We start from the raw sequence: 15,665 nt of genomic DNA, 5'->3' as shown, positions 1-15,665 counted from the left end.
CCGAGTTTCCATGAGTAAAAAAAACTTCTAAATCCGTGTGAAGTCATCTAATTCACTTTCAGATGAAAAGTCCATCTACAATTTTCTGACATCCAAGACAAAATTTGAACTTGAAGCATCAGGAATGCATTTTAAACCGTTATCAAACGAGATTATAATGGTTGTCGTTGGGATAAGGGAAGTTGTTTTCTAAAGGGACCAAAGTGATGAATGCAGATTTCGTCCCCTCGCATCAACGATTCCTCAGCTCACGCTGTTTGTCTGTTCAACACACACACAAAGCTCTAGTCTCTCACCTTCATGCCATCTGGATTCAGATTACTTTCTCGTTTTTCCCCCTGAGGAAACCTACTAGCGTTGATATTTCTAGGCAGTGTTATAAACACTAGATAACAAAGTGTCTGGGGAAGAAACGAACGATAATGGAATTTTGATATAAGAGTTCATCGCATTCTTTACTTTACTACGTTGGTCAATTTGATTTACGTGGTATATACACCTTATAGTCAAGGTAACTCATTTCTTAAGGTCACATTTGTATTATGTTTATTAATTGGGTGTATTCTCTGATAGATTTGTCTGTTTTGAGGAAGTAAAAAACCGAGTTTCCACGAGTAAAAAAACTTCTAAATCCGTGTGAAGTCATCTAATTCACTTTCAGATGAAAAGTCCATCTACAATTTTCTGACATCCAAGACAAAATTTGAACTTGAAGCATCAGGAATGCATTTTAAACTGTTATCCAACGAGATCATAATGGTTGTCGTTGGGATAAGGGAAGTTGTTTTCTAAAGGGACCAAAGTGATGAATGCAGATTTCGTCCCCTCGCATCAACGATTCCTCAGCTCATGCTGTTTGTCTGTTCAACACACACACAAAGCTCTAGTCTCTCACCTTCATGCCATCTGGATTCAGATTACTTTCTCGTTTTTCCCCCTGAGGAAACCTACTAGCGTTGATATTTCTAGGCAGTGTTATAAACACTAGATAACAAAGTGTCTGGGGAAGAAACGAACGATAATGGAATTTTGATATAAGAGTTCATCGCATTCTTTTAAAATTATTATGATGTTTTAATCCAATGATTAATAACATTCACTAAAATGAACTCTGTTAACATTCTTTGAAGGAACTAACCAAAGTAAACTGTCATTTCCCCGTCTAGGTACGCCAAGGTGCCCGCTAAGGAACATTACGAATTCGGTTACCGTAAAGGAAATCCCCATCACTTCAGGGAACGCCACGAACATCGAGAAGGCCCTCACTTCCGCACCAAAGTACGCTGGGGTGATAAACACGGAGGTCACGGCGAGCACTACTGGGAATACAACCATGCTGGACACCACGACGATGGTCATCACCATCATGACGGTCACCACCATCATCACCATTAGAAGATGAACTTATTTCTCCCCGCGATAGAAACCTTTAACCAGTGCCGAGGATGCAAGAACACTCTACAGTAAGATAGGAAGTGGCGTCGATGTTTTTGTTGTTGTATGTTAAGTGTTTTGTATAATAAAGTAGACAACACAATCGAGTCTCGATGAAACCAATTCATGAACGTTTTGGACACTCCGTCCATATTACTCATAGTTTAATTATAAACACTTTTTTTTCTAGCCCTTCTGCATTTATAGAGTTATAACTAAACGAGTCTCTTGTATGGCATGATTCGTAGCCGTCCTGACCTGCTTCGATTGAAGAAAAGTCTTTAAGATTTAAAGTAAAACGTTTTGGGAATGATTGGACGTTGTAAAGTACAAGATTAGATTTGTTCAGAGTTCTGCAAGTATTTAACTTCCAGTTTGGCTTGATACAATGGCAAACCTAATGAGTTTGTGGCGAAGCATTGTTGGTAATGACTAGTTCTCCAACTTCCACGTATTGATAGTTTCCTCAGATCATTCAATTGGTGTTTTATATTTACTCAACTCACCGTGTGCTGTTGTCAAAAATAAATAGATACGGGAGGTAAATTTCTTGGTCTCCATAATGGCTTTAAAAAGAATGTTTCTGTCGGGAATGGTTTTTACTCCTTTTGCAAGACAGGTAAACCTGGAATAACCATAGTTGCTTCGGCACTAATGCAAAAATCCCAATTCGACCTCTCTTTTCTTCTGTAACAGATGCGATGGTCAAAAATTTATCGCAGAAAAACTATGGTAATTACAAGTTACCCAACCAGCATGGTAAACTAAAGATTGTAATAAAAAACTGAAACGAATAACGCATAAGTTTTTCTTCAGTTCCATGCTATATTCATCTATCCTTCCTCACTGAAGAAAATATCCTCTCATTGGTTGATGAGTAAATAAAATGATAATCAGCTGATAAGAAAGTGAAACGCGTTGTACAAAATTTACAGAGAATCATCTGAATTCGACAACATTCTATAAGAAAGTGGACTCGATGAATATGATAAACAAATTATTGCGACACACGACATCTTTTATGATTTCAGCACACGTATCTTTCTCTTTTCTTCAGTCGAATTCATAAAATTGTATTTACTTGAACTTAAACCAAGCAGCATTGAATTTATAGCTAGTATAAATTCAAAACCCTTCCACGATAAGCAGTCATTGCAAATAATATGTGGCTCCATATAGAAGTAGACATTTTTAAGTTGAATTCCTAACTATTCAATACATTAATAAGGAAAATTCACACGCACACTACCAATATGTTTAACAAATACAGTAGATTCTGGTTAATTTGGACACATCCGGACTTAAACATTTTGGCTCAATGAAGCGGCTTCCCCAGTTATGCGAAGTTTCATGTTAATAGTTTAAAAGACTGAGCAACAAATATTGTGCTTAATCCTTATTCCCGTAGCATCTTATATCTGCAAATTGCAATGCTGTTCTGGCCGGTTTGCCTGAAGAAAAACCCAAGTTTACAGGAGAGGAAAAACCTCCATCTTTATATGAGACGGGCTAACTCACTTTCAACTGAAAATCCCTGATAAAGGATTTTAGCATTGTAGGTATTAGGTGGGAGATGAAGATCATCGTCGGGTGTGAGACCACCGCCCAGCTTATTAGACTTCTGAAGTGGCTTGAAAACGTTCCACCAACGGAACGCACATGGTAAGACCATAATCTTTTTGGCAACTATTCATTTGGAAAAATTCCTTTTGGAAAAATCACTTAAATTATGTAATGATGAAGTAACATCTGAAGTAACATCATGAAGTTTCATTGTGTACAATTTCGACATAATTTAAATGATAATAGTTGGGTCCCAAATGAGCCAACGTAGCTCAGTGTATCGACGATGCCCTTTGGTCAAAAAGACGTACTTTCGAATCCTGCCGACAGGTTTGACAGGTTTTTCACCCAGTAACACAGGCAAATTAGCCAGTAGAACACACGTAGCTTACAGACATCATAAATTGGCTTTATAGCTATAGTTTCTTTGGCCGTAAATCCAAAAAAAAAAAAAAAAACAGTTAAACACACTGGCATCTTTGGTACATTTCAATCCAATCTTCTCTGTCGTTATCTTAGTGATGATTTATCACTATTTAATTTCTGTAAAAGTTGATTTTCGGCTTTGGATATCCCCACCTGAAGTGAAGTTGAAGAGCTACAGGACCTTTCATGTGTCGTTACCAATGATCATGGTTCCCTGTAGACTTTTTTTTCACTTCACGCAGAATGTCAGAAAATATAAATTGAGATATAATTCATTTTTCCAGTATGAAATGGAACTCTTGAATAAAATGAAAACACAGATACTTAAAATGCGTATAGTTGTTTGTTTATTTTCACAAACCTATGAAAACCAATGCATGAAAATAACAGATTTCCTGTATAATTTAATGGACTCAGTGTTCTGAAGACTGACGGATATTACCCCTTCTTCTCTTAGATGTTGAAAGCTAAATGGAGCTTTTTTGGGTCTTTCGAAGTTCGTATTTATTTCACTTTGGTGTTTATTATAAACGAATAATCTTCTTTATCAACGTAATATTCCATTTTTGGTATCAAAATGTACGTTTGTTTTTATAATACAACCAGCTTGTTAATGCGTATCTTCAAATGGCAAATCGGAAAGTCTAAACTTAAAACTAGATGGTAAATTTCACTTCGGTGATTGTTCTGAAGAGTCAAACTAACCTGTATTTATAGAACACGTAATATTCATCTAATAGTGATAATTTATTTAAACAATATTTATATACAAAAGAAAAAAATGTGAAACATCACGACGAGACTAGTTGTTTCCAATAAGATGTCTTCATCAAAGAAAATATTCGAAAAACACCAGAATAATTCTGTTGGCATATTCTTGGATCCTTCATCTTTTCTAAGATCACACACACTCAAAAATTATCCGCTCCCTCTAACACCGTAATTCAAGCCCAAATTATGGTGAGTTATTCTCCTTTTGCAGTTGACCATTTTTATTCTCAGTTACTTGTCTGGTTTTTATTTGCTTCCAGATAATTATCACTTCTTGTACGAGAGGGACGATGATAATGAAAGCAGCCGCTACACAAGTCCAAATCGTTGCCACAGAAATCCAAATTAAAAATCCATGGGCATCTAATACCCGATTGATTAACATGATTCCAGGCCAGACAAAAACGAAAATTAGTGCAGAAGTTATTCCCAGTAGGTACGAGGTCATTCGAGCTCTTTTAAATATCTTTTCCACCATTTTCATTGATGGTTTCTTATAAAGACTGTTAAAGGAAACTGAGTTCACTTCTACGTTAAAATCCTCCTTATAAAGTTCAGTCCAAGGATTTAAAGGATTGTCAATATTTCTAGTCTTCTCCCATTCCTTTTCGGCTTCTGTTTCTGACATTTTCTTTCCGGTAACCATAGTTACCACAATGCACACAGCGCCACCACATAGCATAGAAACAACGTTGCCAACTAACATAGGCAATTCTCTTCCACTATTATGAATAAAATCGGATAATCCATGAGGATATGTGGAAGCAGTTCCTAACCACGAAACTATCCCACATATACAGCCCCCTATAGCCCCGGCAATCATGCTTTTACCATTTACTCTGGTCCACAATATGCAGAAAACGATGGGGAAAACGCAGGATCCAATGACTACCCCAGTAAACAGATATGTCCACGACAGGTTTAAGTTGATGGAGTAAGTGAACAGAAAGAGTGGAATGATTATAATGGTGGTCCAAACGATGCACCAATTTTTGTAGCTCCTTAAGCATTCTCTATGTTCCCTGTATGCACCATGTACCGAACATTGGAAGGGAGGTTTTACCAGATGCCGACATTTCTGTCTTCTAATAGTATCACATTGACACTGCTTGCAAGAGGCCATACTTGCGCATGTGCAAACCTGAGCGTCAGTAATGTTTCCGGTGTATGGTTTACCGCATAAAAGACATTCTCCGTCCTTTATATCTGGCCTTTAAGAAACAAAAGAATATATTATTATTTCTAAAACTATGGATATGAAGAAATTAAAAATAGCTCAATAATTACAATCAGCAGAACTTGAAATGAATAAACAGTTCTTTTTATGATATAACTTTGGACATGACCTCACCTGAAAGGTGCCAAGTAAGTCTGATAGATGTCGTAGATTATAATTGATGCCACAGCAATAACCTCAGCAGATCCTGTTGACATAACGGCCATTATGAGCAAGATAATCATCGAATAATTCCCTGTTTTTCCGAAAATCACTTCGGCTACAAGTGGAGATGCTAATCCTGAAAAATACAAAAACCTTTGTAGATCCGATGACGATTTTCTTTTAAGCCTGCTAAATATTCATATAAAGAATAATACTTTTAACAAGTTTTTCTTACTACTAAAAGAACTAACAGTTTCCGTGAGATATAATTAAGTTAAAATCCTAAATCCACTTGAATACGTTATAACATGTTATCAAGAACAGGGCTTACTTTATAAACCAGGCACATGAAGAATATGCAGCTTTATTGTTTGCATACCTTTATTGACACCATAGTGACAACATGGATTTTTTTCAGCGAAACTTCAGCCATTTAAAGGAGGTTAATTGGAGCTAAAATAAAATTAATTTAAAATAACAGCTTTGATCATAGATGGTAATATTGGTACCATCATAGGATAATGTGTTTGTCTAGCCTTCATATTAGTGTACTGTTTACGTGCAAAAAATTTTAGAATTGAACGAGCTTAAAGGCAATCTGACTACTTGTGTGTCGAAGACCACATATTTGGAAATAAAATATACATTAATGTATGCCATTGTGTACTGTTACTGTACTTTGAAATCTTAAACTCCTAAATTTGCAGATAGTAACTGTTGACTGTTGGCTTAAAATATTACTGAGATTAAACTGGATAACCTCTGCGCTAGGCCACACGAAGATAGATTTATAGTTCTAGCCTAGTCACCGACTGGTGGAAATTTTTCTAAGCCTTTCTTCAACCGGTTCCCAAGTTCGTCCATCTCTGGCACGGGAAAGCGGGTTTTTTCTCCCGGAAACGCAAGAAAATCGACCGTAGAACCCACATTATTTCAAACAGTAACATATCCTGTTAGGGTTAGGTACCAAGGGATGGCAACACTTGTTTTCCGGTCTCTTCATCGGTGGTTGCCTATAATTAGTGATAGATATACGCCAGCTATCTCTAATTGGCTACCAGTGGAGATTGAATTGAAAGATAGGATTTAAAGGGCCTCGCCTACTCCCTATAAGGGAATAAAAGGCGTTAGCTTATTTTTATTATAATCGAATAACAGTATGTGACGCGTATATCCAAATATACATATATTTATTAGTAGAGTAACATCATTAATAAATTTGCCTGTGTAGCACTGTAGAAATGGCGATTTCTTCTATAGGCTAGGCAGCCACAGAAAGACCGTTATTGATTCGATTCTAGTTGGCGACAAGAGGAACTTTTTCTAGACATTTTTTCAGCCAGTTCTTGGGCTAGTCTCTCTTTGTCATGAGCAAGAAGTTTCTTTTTTAATGCCATAAACTTGGATTCCAAAACCTGACACTGAGTAAAACCTGACTTACATAGACAATAGCATGATTGTTAAGTATTAGAGCCACGAGATGGAGTAACTATTTCTCTCTCTCTCTCTCTCTCTCTCTCTCTCTCTCTCTCTCTCTCTCTCTCTGATGATTAACTGATGGTTTGGGCTCACTATTCGCGACGGTGAAAGGATCGAGGATCGCTGGGCTGTCCACTCCTCTTAAAAAGTTAGTTAGGATAAAAGCAGATCCCTTTGGAGAATAAAGGGCTGTAGAGAATTTATTTATTTATCTATTATTAAGATAGCTAAGATTTGTATACCGTAAAATATTGACCAAATGCAAAAAAAAGTTAATTTAACTTATGTGAATAGTGTACTATATATGCATTATATGCAATTGAGAATGTAGAAAATGAAACACCTTCTAGTAGGGTTGCTGTTAGGATTAAATCTCTCTCTCTCTCTCTCAACCGCTGATAACATCATTTACACTAACAACTTTTGGCTATAATCCTTCTACAGAATATTCTGGTAAAGAATTCGCATTGTATATTAGTATACCGTTATCACAACTAGTTTTGATCCAAGATACGATACATTCGTGAAAATTTGTATTCTATAAAAATACCGCAGCCAAAATATTCTTGTGAGGAATTTTTGTAGGAAAAAATTCTGGAAAAGGCAGTTGAAAGAACGGAAAAGGAAAAGATGGTCCTTGTTGGAGATCTAAATTGCAGAGTAGGAAATTATGACCAGACATTGGAAAATTTGGAGAAAAAAGCAAAGCTAATAATAATAGTAATTGCCTACAAGATTTCTCTTTGGGAGATGGATTAATTATTACTAACACCATGTTTCAGCATAAAAATATGCACAGATTCACATGGAGAGAAGATGCAAGAAATAAGAAAACTCTCATTGACTATGTTATTGTTGATAGTGATGTTCAGAATAGAAGAGTATCTCGAGGATGTGAAATTGGAAGTGATCACCATTTGTATTTTAGTAGGATAAAATTGAACATCATGTTGAAAAGGAGAATAAAAGTGTGTAAGCAGAGTTTGAAAACAAGAACCAAACCATGAAGATTCAGTGGCAAGCCCTGAAGAAAGCTCTGATTGAGTCAGCCAGGAAGGCGTGTAATGAGATTGTCTGTAAGGATAGAAAATCCAGAACTCCATGGTGGTTATAGGAAGTTAAAGAGACAGTGAAGGAAAAGAAGAAAACATATCAAAAGTTCCTCGAAAATAAGTAAGCTTGTGATCTTAGAGAATACAAAGACTAATGTAAGAAAGCTAAACACTGAGTAAAACTAGCTAAACAAAAGTCATGGGAAGACTTTGGTAAGAACATACAAAATAAATATCAGGAAGGTGGGAAAATACTCTGGAGGCTGTTGAAGAAGCTTAGGAATGGAGGAAAGAGTGCTGTAAAAGGAATCAGAGACGATGACGGTGCGTGAAAACTGAAGATAAAGATATTTTAGATGTCTGAAGTAATTACTTTGAAAGACTGCTAAATGAAATAATCAATGACAGCACCGTGGTAAAAAAACACCAAACAGGTGCAATCAGAAGTACATGTCCATATGTGAAGTAATGAAAAGCCATCAAGAGCCTGAAATGTGGAAAGGCAGCAGGAGTAGATGCTATTCGACCAGAAATGCTCATGTAAGGAGGTATAAACGTTTTACAGTGGTATAATATGGAGGTATAAACGTTTTATGGAGGTATAAACGTTATAAACGTTGCATAGTTCAGAAGGCCTGGACAGAGGGACGAATTGCAAATGATTGGAGTAGAACTCTCATAGTACCCATCTATAAAATAAGGGAATAAAATTGAATGTGAGAATTGCAGAGGAATCTCCCTACGTTTTGTTGATCTGGGAAAGGCATATGACAAGGTGCCAAGAGAAAAGCTCTTCAAAATGCTACAGTTCTATGTGTAAATGGAACATTATATCGAGCAATACAAGTTCTATTCGAGTTGTAAGTACGCAGTTAAAATTGAAGGAAGCACAGAAAGATGGTTTGATGTTAAATTAAGTATGAGATAATGGTGCAAATTATCTCTGTCGTTATTCATCATTTATATGAATCACATTATGAAGGAACGTGATACATACCTGAGTGGTATATATAAATAAATCCAATTTAAGTCTGCAAGATTCTCTGACCAAATTGGATAACTGTTATAATAAATATACTGCAAAAATTAGCGATAAACAGGATGACAAAATGCAGAAACATTGCAACTACATCCTGAATGGAGAACCTATAAAACAAGTAAAACGTTTCAGCTATTTAGGCACACGTTTTAATGCAGATTGCAAATTAACCATTGAAATAGATCTCAGAATTAGCAAAGCCGGTATAGTAGGAAATCAGTTGAATAAATGTATATGGAATAAGAGAGAAATTAGTCAAAACACTAAATTAAAACACAGCGTTCAAACCAATTTTAACTCATGGATCTGAGAGCTGGGTTAGAAATCAAACTGTTGATCAAAGACTAGAGACCACAGATATGAGGATTGTTCTGATAAAAATTAGGGGAGTAACCGATGGCATCAATGGCAGAATTATAATAAAAATAAGGGTAGTAAAGAACTTGACATTGTTAGCATCCAGGAATATGTTAGCAGAGCTAATCTCAGGTTGTATGGTCGTTTAAACAGAATGGGAGAGGAAAGGGAGAGGAAGAAGAGCAATTGTTGTTTGTCAGGATGGCAGGAAGATGACCCCGAAGACCAATATCTAGATGAATTGATATCAGAAGTGACTCAGAATTTTAAACACGACAATACTGGAGTGCTCTCAAGTAATGGATTAATTTGGAGGAAATTTGTTGATAGGAAGTTAGTAATGATATAATTTTTTCCTACAGTACTGTCACACTATCCTCTACACCGCCTGAGAGCATTATGTCAGGAATTTGATGATGAAAAACTTTTGTAAGATTTTCGCAATCCTTCTTCGTTTTTATGGAGATTTCTTCGCATCATAAACTAATCAAATGCAATTCTTTAAGCCCCGGAAGGTCTCTTACAGTTTCTATGCAAGAGAGGGGACGCTTTGTCGTCATAAACAGTGAAATGCCCTCCACGTGAACAGTGCAAACTCCTTTAGTGCTTTCGAAAAGTATCAGTCCGCCATTTTCAAAATGCAATAGTGATATTCACAGCTGTTTACCTAGAATTATAAGTCTGTTCAATTTAAAACCATTCGCTCTTACAATATAATTTACGGTATTCATGGAAATACCTGAATAAATTTCTGAACTCTTGATAGTGGAGTTATATCTTTCCATCTTTTTACTAAGTAGATTCAGAAAATTATACAAGTCAAACTCTGTTCGTTTCACTTCTATTGAACACGGAATGCATAACTGGCACTAACTGAAATAAAAATGATCGCACCAAGATTTTAAAACAAAGATAACGACCATCAAAGAAATATGTGAAATTTTTTCTTTTACATGAAATTAACATCTTATCGACTCCAAGAAAAATCCAAATTATTTGTAACTTCTTGCCTTCCTTGATTCATTAATAGAACAAAGTAAGGATTGAAAACAACAAAATAATTCTTCAACAAAAACCTAAGGCATCATTTTATTTTAGCTCCTGTTTCTCTGAGATTTCTGTCGAATTATTTTCTGGTGTGCTATCCTCTTTATTTTTCGATGGTGCAATTCTAGAGCGACTTGGAAACCCTGACTATCTTCTCGATCTCCTGGTTACAACACACACGAACTCAAACACACGAATTAGCTCTCTTAAGGGCAAAATGATTAGAAATATTGAACCTGTTGTCCGAATTTGCCAAACTACCGTTGAGGGTATATGTAAAGCAAAATGTGAATACCTCTCAAAGATTTTATATGACAACGATGTCGACGTTGTTCTTCTTCAAGAGACTCACTGTAATGATGAGGACCAGCTGCACCTCAGGGGTCAAATTCCTGGCTTCATTATCACTGGAGCCACTTACCATCATGCACATGGCCTTGCTACCTTTGCACATAGTACCCTAGAAGATTTCTACCTCATTACAACCAACATTGTCGGCGGCGTGCATCTGATAACAACCACGATAGGGAACATAACCATTACCAACATGTATAACGCCCCATCATCTTGTGGCCTTCACTAGTTCAACCAGTGCACAACCACCCTGCGATGCATATACAAAGTGTTAAAAAATTTCCCTAGAAATCTTCAAATATATTTTTGAGGTCATTAATAATAAAGTATCAACAGAATACTATTAAAACTTAAATTGGACTACTTTTTCTACATAAACGTAACTTCATCTATTACCATGGCAACAGAGTGGCACCATTATTGACGCTAATATGTTACCGGAGAAATTGCTGTCATAGCAACAAGAGTAACAGACTATGATTCATGATCGTTTCCATGCATTTTGCTTCCCTATTTTCATTTCTTTTAAACTTCTTTACTAGATTTCGTCCTTGCTTCTTTAAATGTACATTATTACCGACGTCTGCATATATAATTGTATATAAATGTATGTATGAATTTAATGAAAAATATTGAAAGCTGTATATAATGTAATTAATAGAATAAATTACCTCTATCAACGTCATCTTCGGAGAGAAGCTCCTTCCCCTGGAAACTGCTGAGACCCAGATAAGCTAATCCCATTGTGCTTGATAAGGCAAATGGAATGGCAAACCACGTGAGACCACCTAAAATGAATCCCCAGACACCCTAAAGAATTAAATGAGTGTTTCATTTTTCTCTTGTGTTACAAGTAGTCTATATTTACCTTTCTTTAGTTTGTTTATGAATTGTAACAAGAACTTTCTTAAATAATTTCTTGAGATTTTACATTATGTTTTAATACTGGAAAAAAAAAGAATGGCATTATGTATGCAGTGCGCATCATAATCATTGAATAACATAACAAGATTATAAGAGAGAGTGCAATGCAGTTTTTATAAATCGGTTTGGCATTTGTTTAATCATTGTTTTCATTAAACACAAATAATAATAATTTATAAAAAATGCACTTATTAACAGAATAATTTGCTAATCTAAAGTATTAGGTAAATTTACTATCTAGTGATAAATGAAATTAACACTCAAGATTCTGTTGGTGATTTCTGCTTGAAGGCAGACAGTGGCAGATTGTACTGTGTTTTGCGCATGCTCAACAGTTCGTGGTTTTTAATATATCAATAGGGTTAGCTGTGAAGTAAACAGTAGTTGATTTTGCATTAACTCACCGTGTTATGCAAAGCTATGAACGTTTTTGAATAGTATGGATACTAAGGAATATTTAAACGTCTGTTACATTTTGCCCTCTGTAATACAAAAATGAAAATAGACCGTAAAAAAGTCACGTGATTACATATCACTGTTTTTGTAAGGGATTATATAAAATTTAATTGACATTTGAGTGCAGCATCTACTGCTTGCTGGGAGAAAATCGGCAAAATCCACAGACAACCGACTCCATATTGTGTCGCTAATCCTCACTAGTATTACAGTGTTCCTGTACGCAGTTGTCCTGTCTGTTATGTTGTAGATATTTCGGAGTTTCTTTTTGGAATAAAAAATTCTACTCATGTGCCAAAGATCGAATAAGTTAGTTCCGCTTAAAAAAAAAAACGTCGATGACTGGAATATCGAACCTTACGTCTCTTGCTCTTAGAAGTGCAGGTGTTTATCTAGAGATTATGCAAAATATTCGTAAATAATATTTTTTATTTAGTTGTCTATTAAATAATTTATTGTTTAAATAATTTATTATATAAAGTACAGAAAATAATCATATGTGACTTTTATAATATGGTAAATCATCTAATTAATTCTTTATTCCAAATCGCTTATCTTCTTCAGCCTCAAATATTACTTCATTATGTATTGGATTGCCGAAGTCTTAAGCCTATAATTCAAATTTAATCAGAAAGTTAAAATTAAAATTAAAGAAAATTAAATTAGAACGATGAGTGTTATTGTCTTCTTCCATACTCCGATCAGTTAATTCTTATTTTCGCATGCATATACATTTTACTCAAGAATCCGATTTATTAAATACAAATAATGTCATCGGAATCAAATCATTAGTTCTGTTGTCCTGTGATCTAAGGCCTGCAAATTGGAAAAAAATTGAGGTTATTTTGGGTATCCGGGTCATTGTTAACCAATGACCCGGATACAGCTTGGTATTTGTGGACTTGTTTCAGCATTTAATTTTGGCCTGGGCTAGACGAGGATCTGCAATGCAGTTTAAGCTATCTGGCTGCTGTTAAGCAGAGTAAAAATCCTTAACTGAACTGTCACAAGAAGGTTAATTATATATATTAGAATGTACCTAACTTAAAGCCTCGGAACCCTTGCATTTCGGAGCTTACATTACGAAACCAAAGGTTTATTTATAGTGCGTTATTTTAAAATGACAAAAAATCCCGAATTCTGTTAAAAAGTAATTATATTTGAAAGGAATACTATTTGACTAAGTAATCAGAATACTTCACCGACCTCTTTAGGTTTAGCTGCCACACTACTTTGCCAATAGGCTTGATCGCAAACTATTGCACCAAAGTTGCCAATGATGCTGATAATGCCATAAGAAACACAACCAGATGAGAAAAACGTAAAGTAGCTTCTTTCTGCGTTCTCTTCCGGGCTTTGAATGCAACTTAAATACTTGAACACGCTGTCGGAGCTGCCAAAGATGTTTTCTTTATGATCATACGGATTGTAATAAACCTAAGAACGGTAATAAGAATTAGTATTTCGAAGTAGAAAAAAAGTGATAATTTTTACAGAGATTGGCGAATAAGAGCTTGCCTACCTCCACCAAGAAGATCAATAAAATAATAAATATGATGCTAGTATTGAAGTACGAGACGTAAAAAGTCGCTCCCAATCCTCCAATCAGAGTGTAGCATCCGATGATTGCACTGAGAAGAATCACTGACATTTCTTGACTCATTCCGATCACCAAACTATTGAGGACAGCACAAGTGGCTAGTATTAGCATCGCAGTCACAGCCACGTTTGTAAATACAGCAAAGGTACAGAAAACCAAATGGGTCGCTTTGCCAAATCTTGCTCGAATCACCTGCAACATAAAATAACCTTTATAGTTTTAATTTTTGGATGATTGACTCGTCATAAGGTAACATATGCTTGCTTATGTTGCTAATTCGTAAAAAAAAAAATAATAATAAATTAGATAACGAAATTAATTGCCTTATAGGGAGTAGGCGAAACCGTTTTACTCCAATTCGTATACAAATTTAATTTTTCTGATTATGTTTTAAGTCAAAAGGCACCTACCTGAAGAAACGTCTTGGCTCCAGGAGCACGAATCTTTAATTGTATGGACAAAATAGAGAATAAAAGAACCTGCACCGTAGCGCCCGCTGCGTCAAAGTACGACCCGCAAATTCCATACTGAAAAACACAAAACATAAATATCAGATCCACAATCGTTAAAGGCATTCATCAGTACGCAATGATAAAGCATGCAATATATATGTATATAATGTATAATAGTAAAGGATAACCACACTACCTTTGTAGCAACTGTAGCCGGTTGAAGCATTGTGGCACTCCATGTCCACTGAGACACGATGGTTGTAGCTGTCAGTCCAATGGACACTTTTCCTCCAGCGTCAAAAGCGGTATCGAGGTTGTTGGCATCGTGGTACACAACTCTTCGTAAGGTGTGAAAACCGAATGCTATGGATGCTGCTAGGATTCCCACCGCCACGAACATTCCTAGAGCCACTTCAAACGATACGGAAGGTTGAAGTCCAAAACGAACAGTTGCATTCGCCCGCTGTGCGATGACATCGTGGTTACAATGATCAGGAACAACATCGAAACTTGGTCCAAAATTAGATACGGACTCTCCAGAAACTATCTTGTTGGTATCTTCGATCGTAGATGGAATTACAGAAATTAAAAACAACGCAGAGATGGTTATCTTTAAAATAGACATTGCTGTAATTTAAAAAAAAAAACAAATTCCATCAGATAAATCAAGCTACGTCGATATTAGAAGAGTTAAAATCATCGCCACCTGGAAAAGTAAAAAGATAATTTTATAATAATTAGAATTTAGAAAGTATATTTTCCTTATATCGGGGACCATTTTATTGCTTATTTACGATGTTTTTTAAAAAAATATCCTCGGGTTATACTTATCTTCAAAACACAGCATCCTACAAATGTTTTCGATAATAGTGCATACTTTTTAGCCTCACTGTAACAATTCACAAGTGAGTGGAACTATTTCTCGTGAAACAGTCAATAAACTACAATGTTTTGGTTTATAATGCTCAGCTTTCATTGAGCTGAGAGGGGTGTAGGCGAGACGTTTCGTTTAATTTCGGCCAAAGTTAGAATATACTTATTTCATATAACTGTTCACAAACACCTTTGGCTGCTGTGAGATTCGAACCCAAACCTACTGGTTCTAATGCGGAAGACCTGTTCATTCTCCCAACCAGAACGGCCAATATACATTCAAAGGTTTGTAGAGGACTCTACATATACTGCTCAAAACAATTAGGGGATATTTTGGTTTTCTTGTAAATTATAAAGTTATAAAAATAATTTACAAATGTAACACATTTATTTTAAACTATTCTTAATATACAGCAGTGGTGTAGAACGCGCAACTGCGTACACAATCATGTTAAGA

General features: G+C 35.7%; 1 protein-coding gene across 1 annotated transcript; it reads right to left on the bottom strand.

Annotated features, from left to right (window-relative positions):
- Nucleotides 1-4,378: 4,378 nt before the first annotated feature.
- LOC150096018 (uncharacterized) lies at nucleotides 4,379-14,960 on the bottom strand. Its single transcript, XM_090409595.1, has 6 exons — nucleotides 14,532-14,960; nucleotides 14,294-14,410; nucleotides 13,490-13,720; nucleotides 11,575-11,713; nucleotides 5,546-5,711; nucleotides 4,379-5,405 (listed from the first exon to the last, which is right to left on the bottom strand). The coding sequence occupies exons 1-6, from the start codon at nucleotides 14,958-14,960 to the stop codon at nucleotides 4,379-4,381; spliced, it is 2,109 nt and encodes a 702-aa protein (XP_090265721.1).
- Nucleotides 14,961-15,665: the final 705 nt, after the last annotated feature.

The sequence above is a fragment of the Typopeltis vanoorti genome, chromosome 19 (assembly GCF_054136105.1).
Source record: "Typopeltis vanoorti isolate ZY-2024b chromosome 19, IOZ_Tvanoo_1.0, whole genome shotgun sequence".
Taxonomy (NCBI): Eukaryota; Metazoa; Arthropoda; class Arachnida; order Uropygi; family Thelyphonidae; genus Typopeltis; species Typopeltis vanoorti.
The sequence above is the reverse complement of the archived record's forward strand: the minus strand, read 5'-3'. Positions and strand labels throughout refer to the sequence as shown.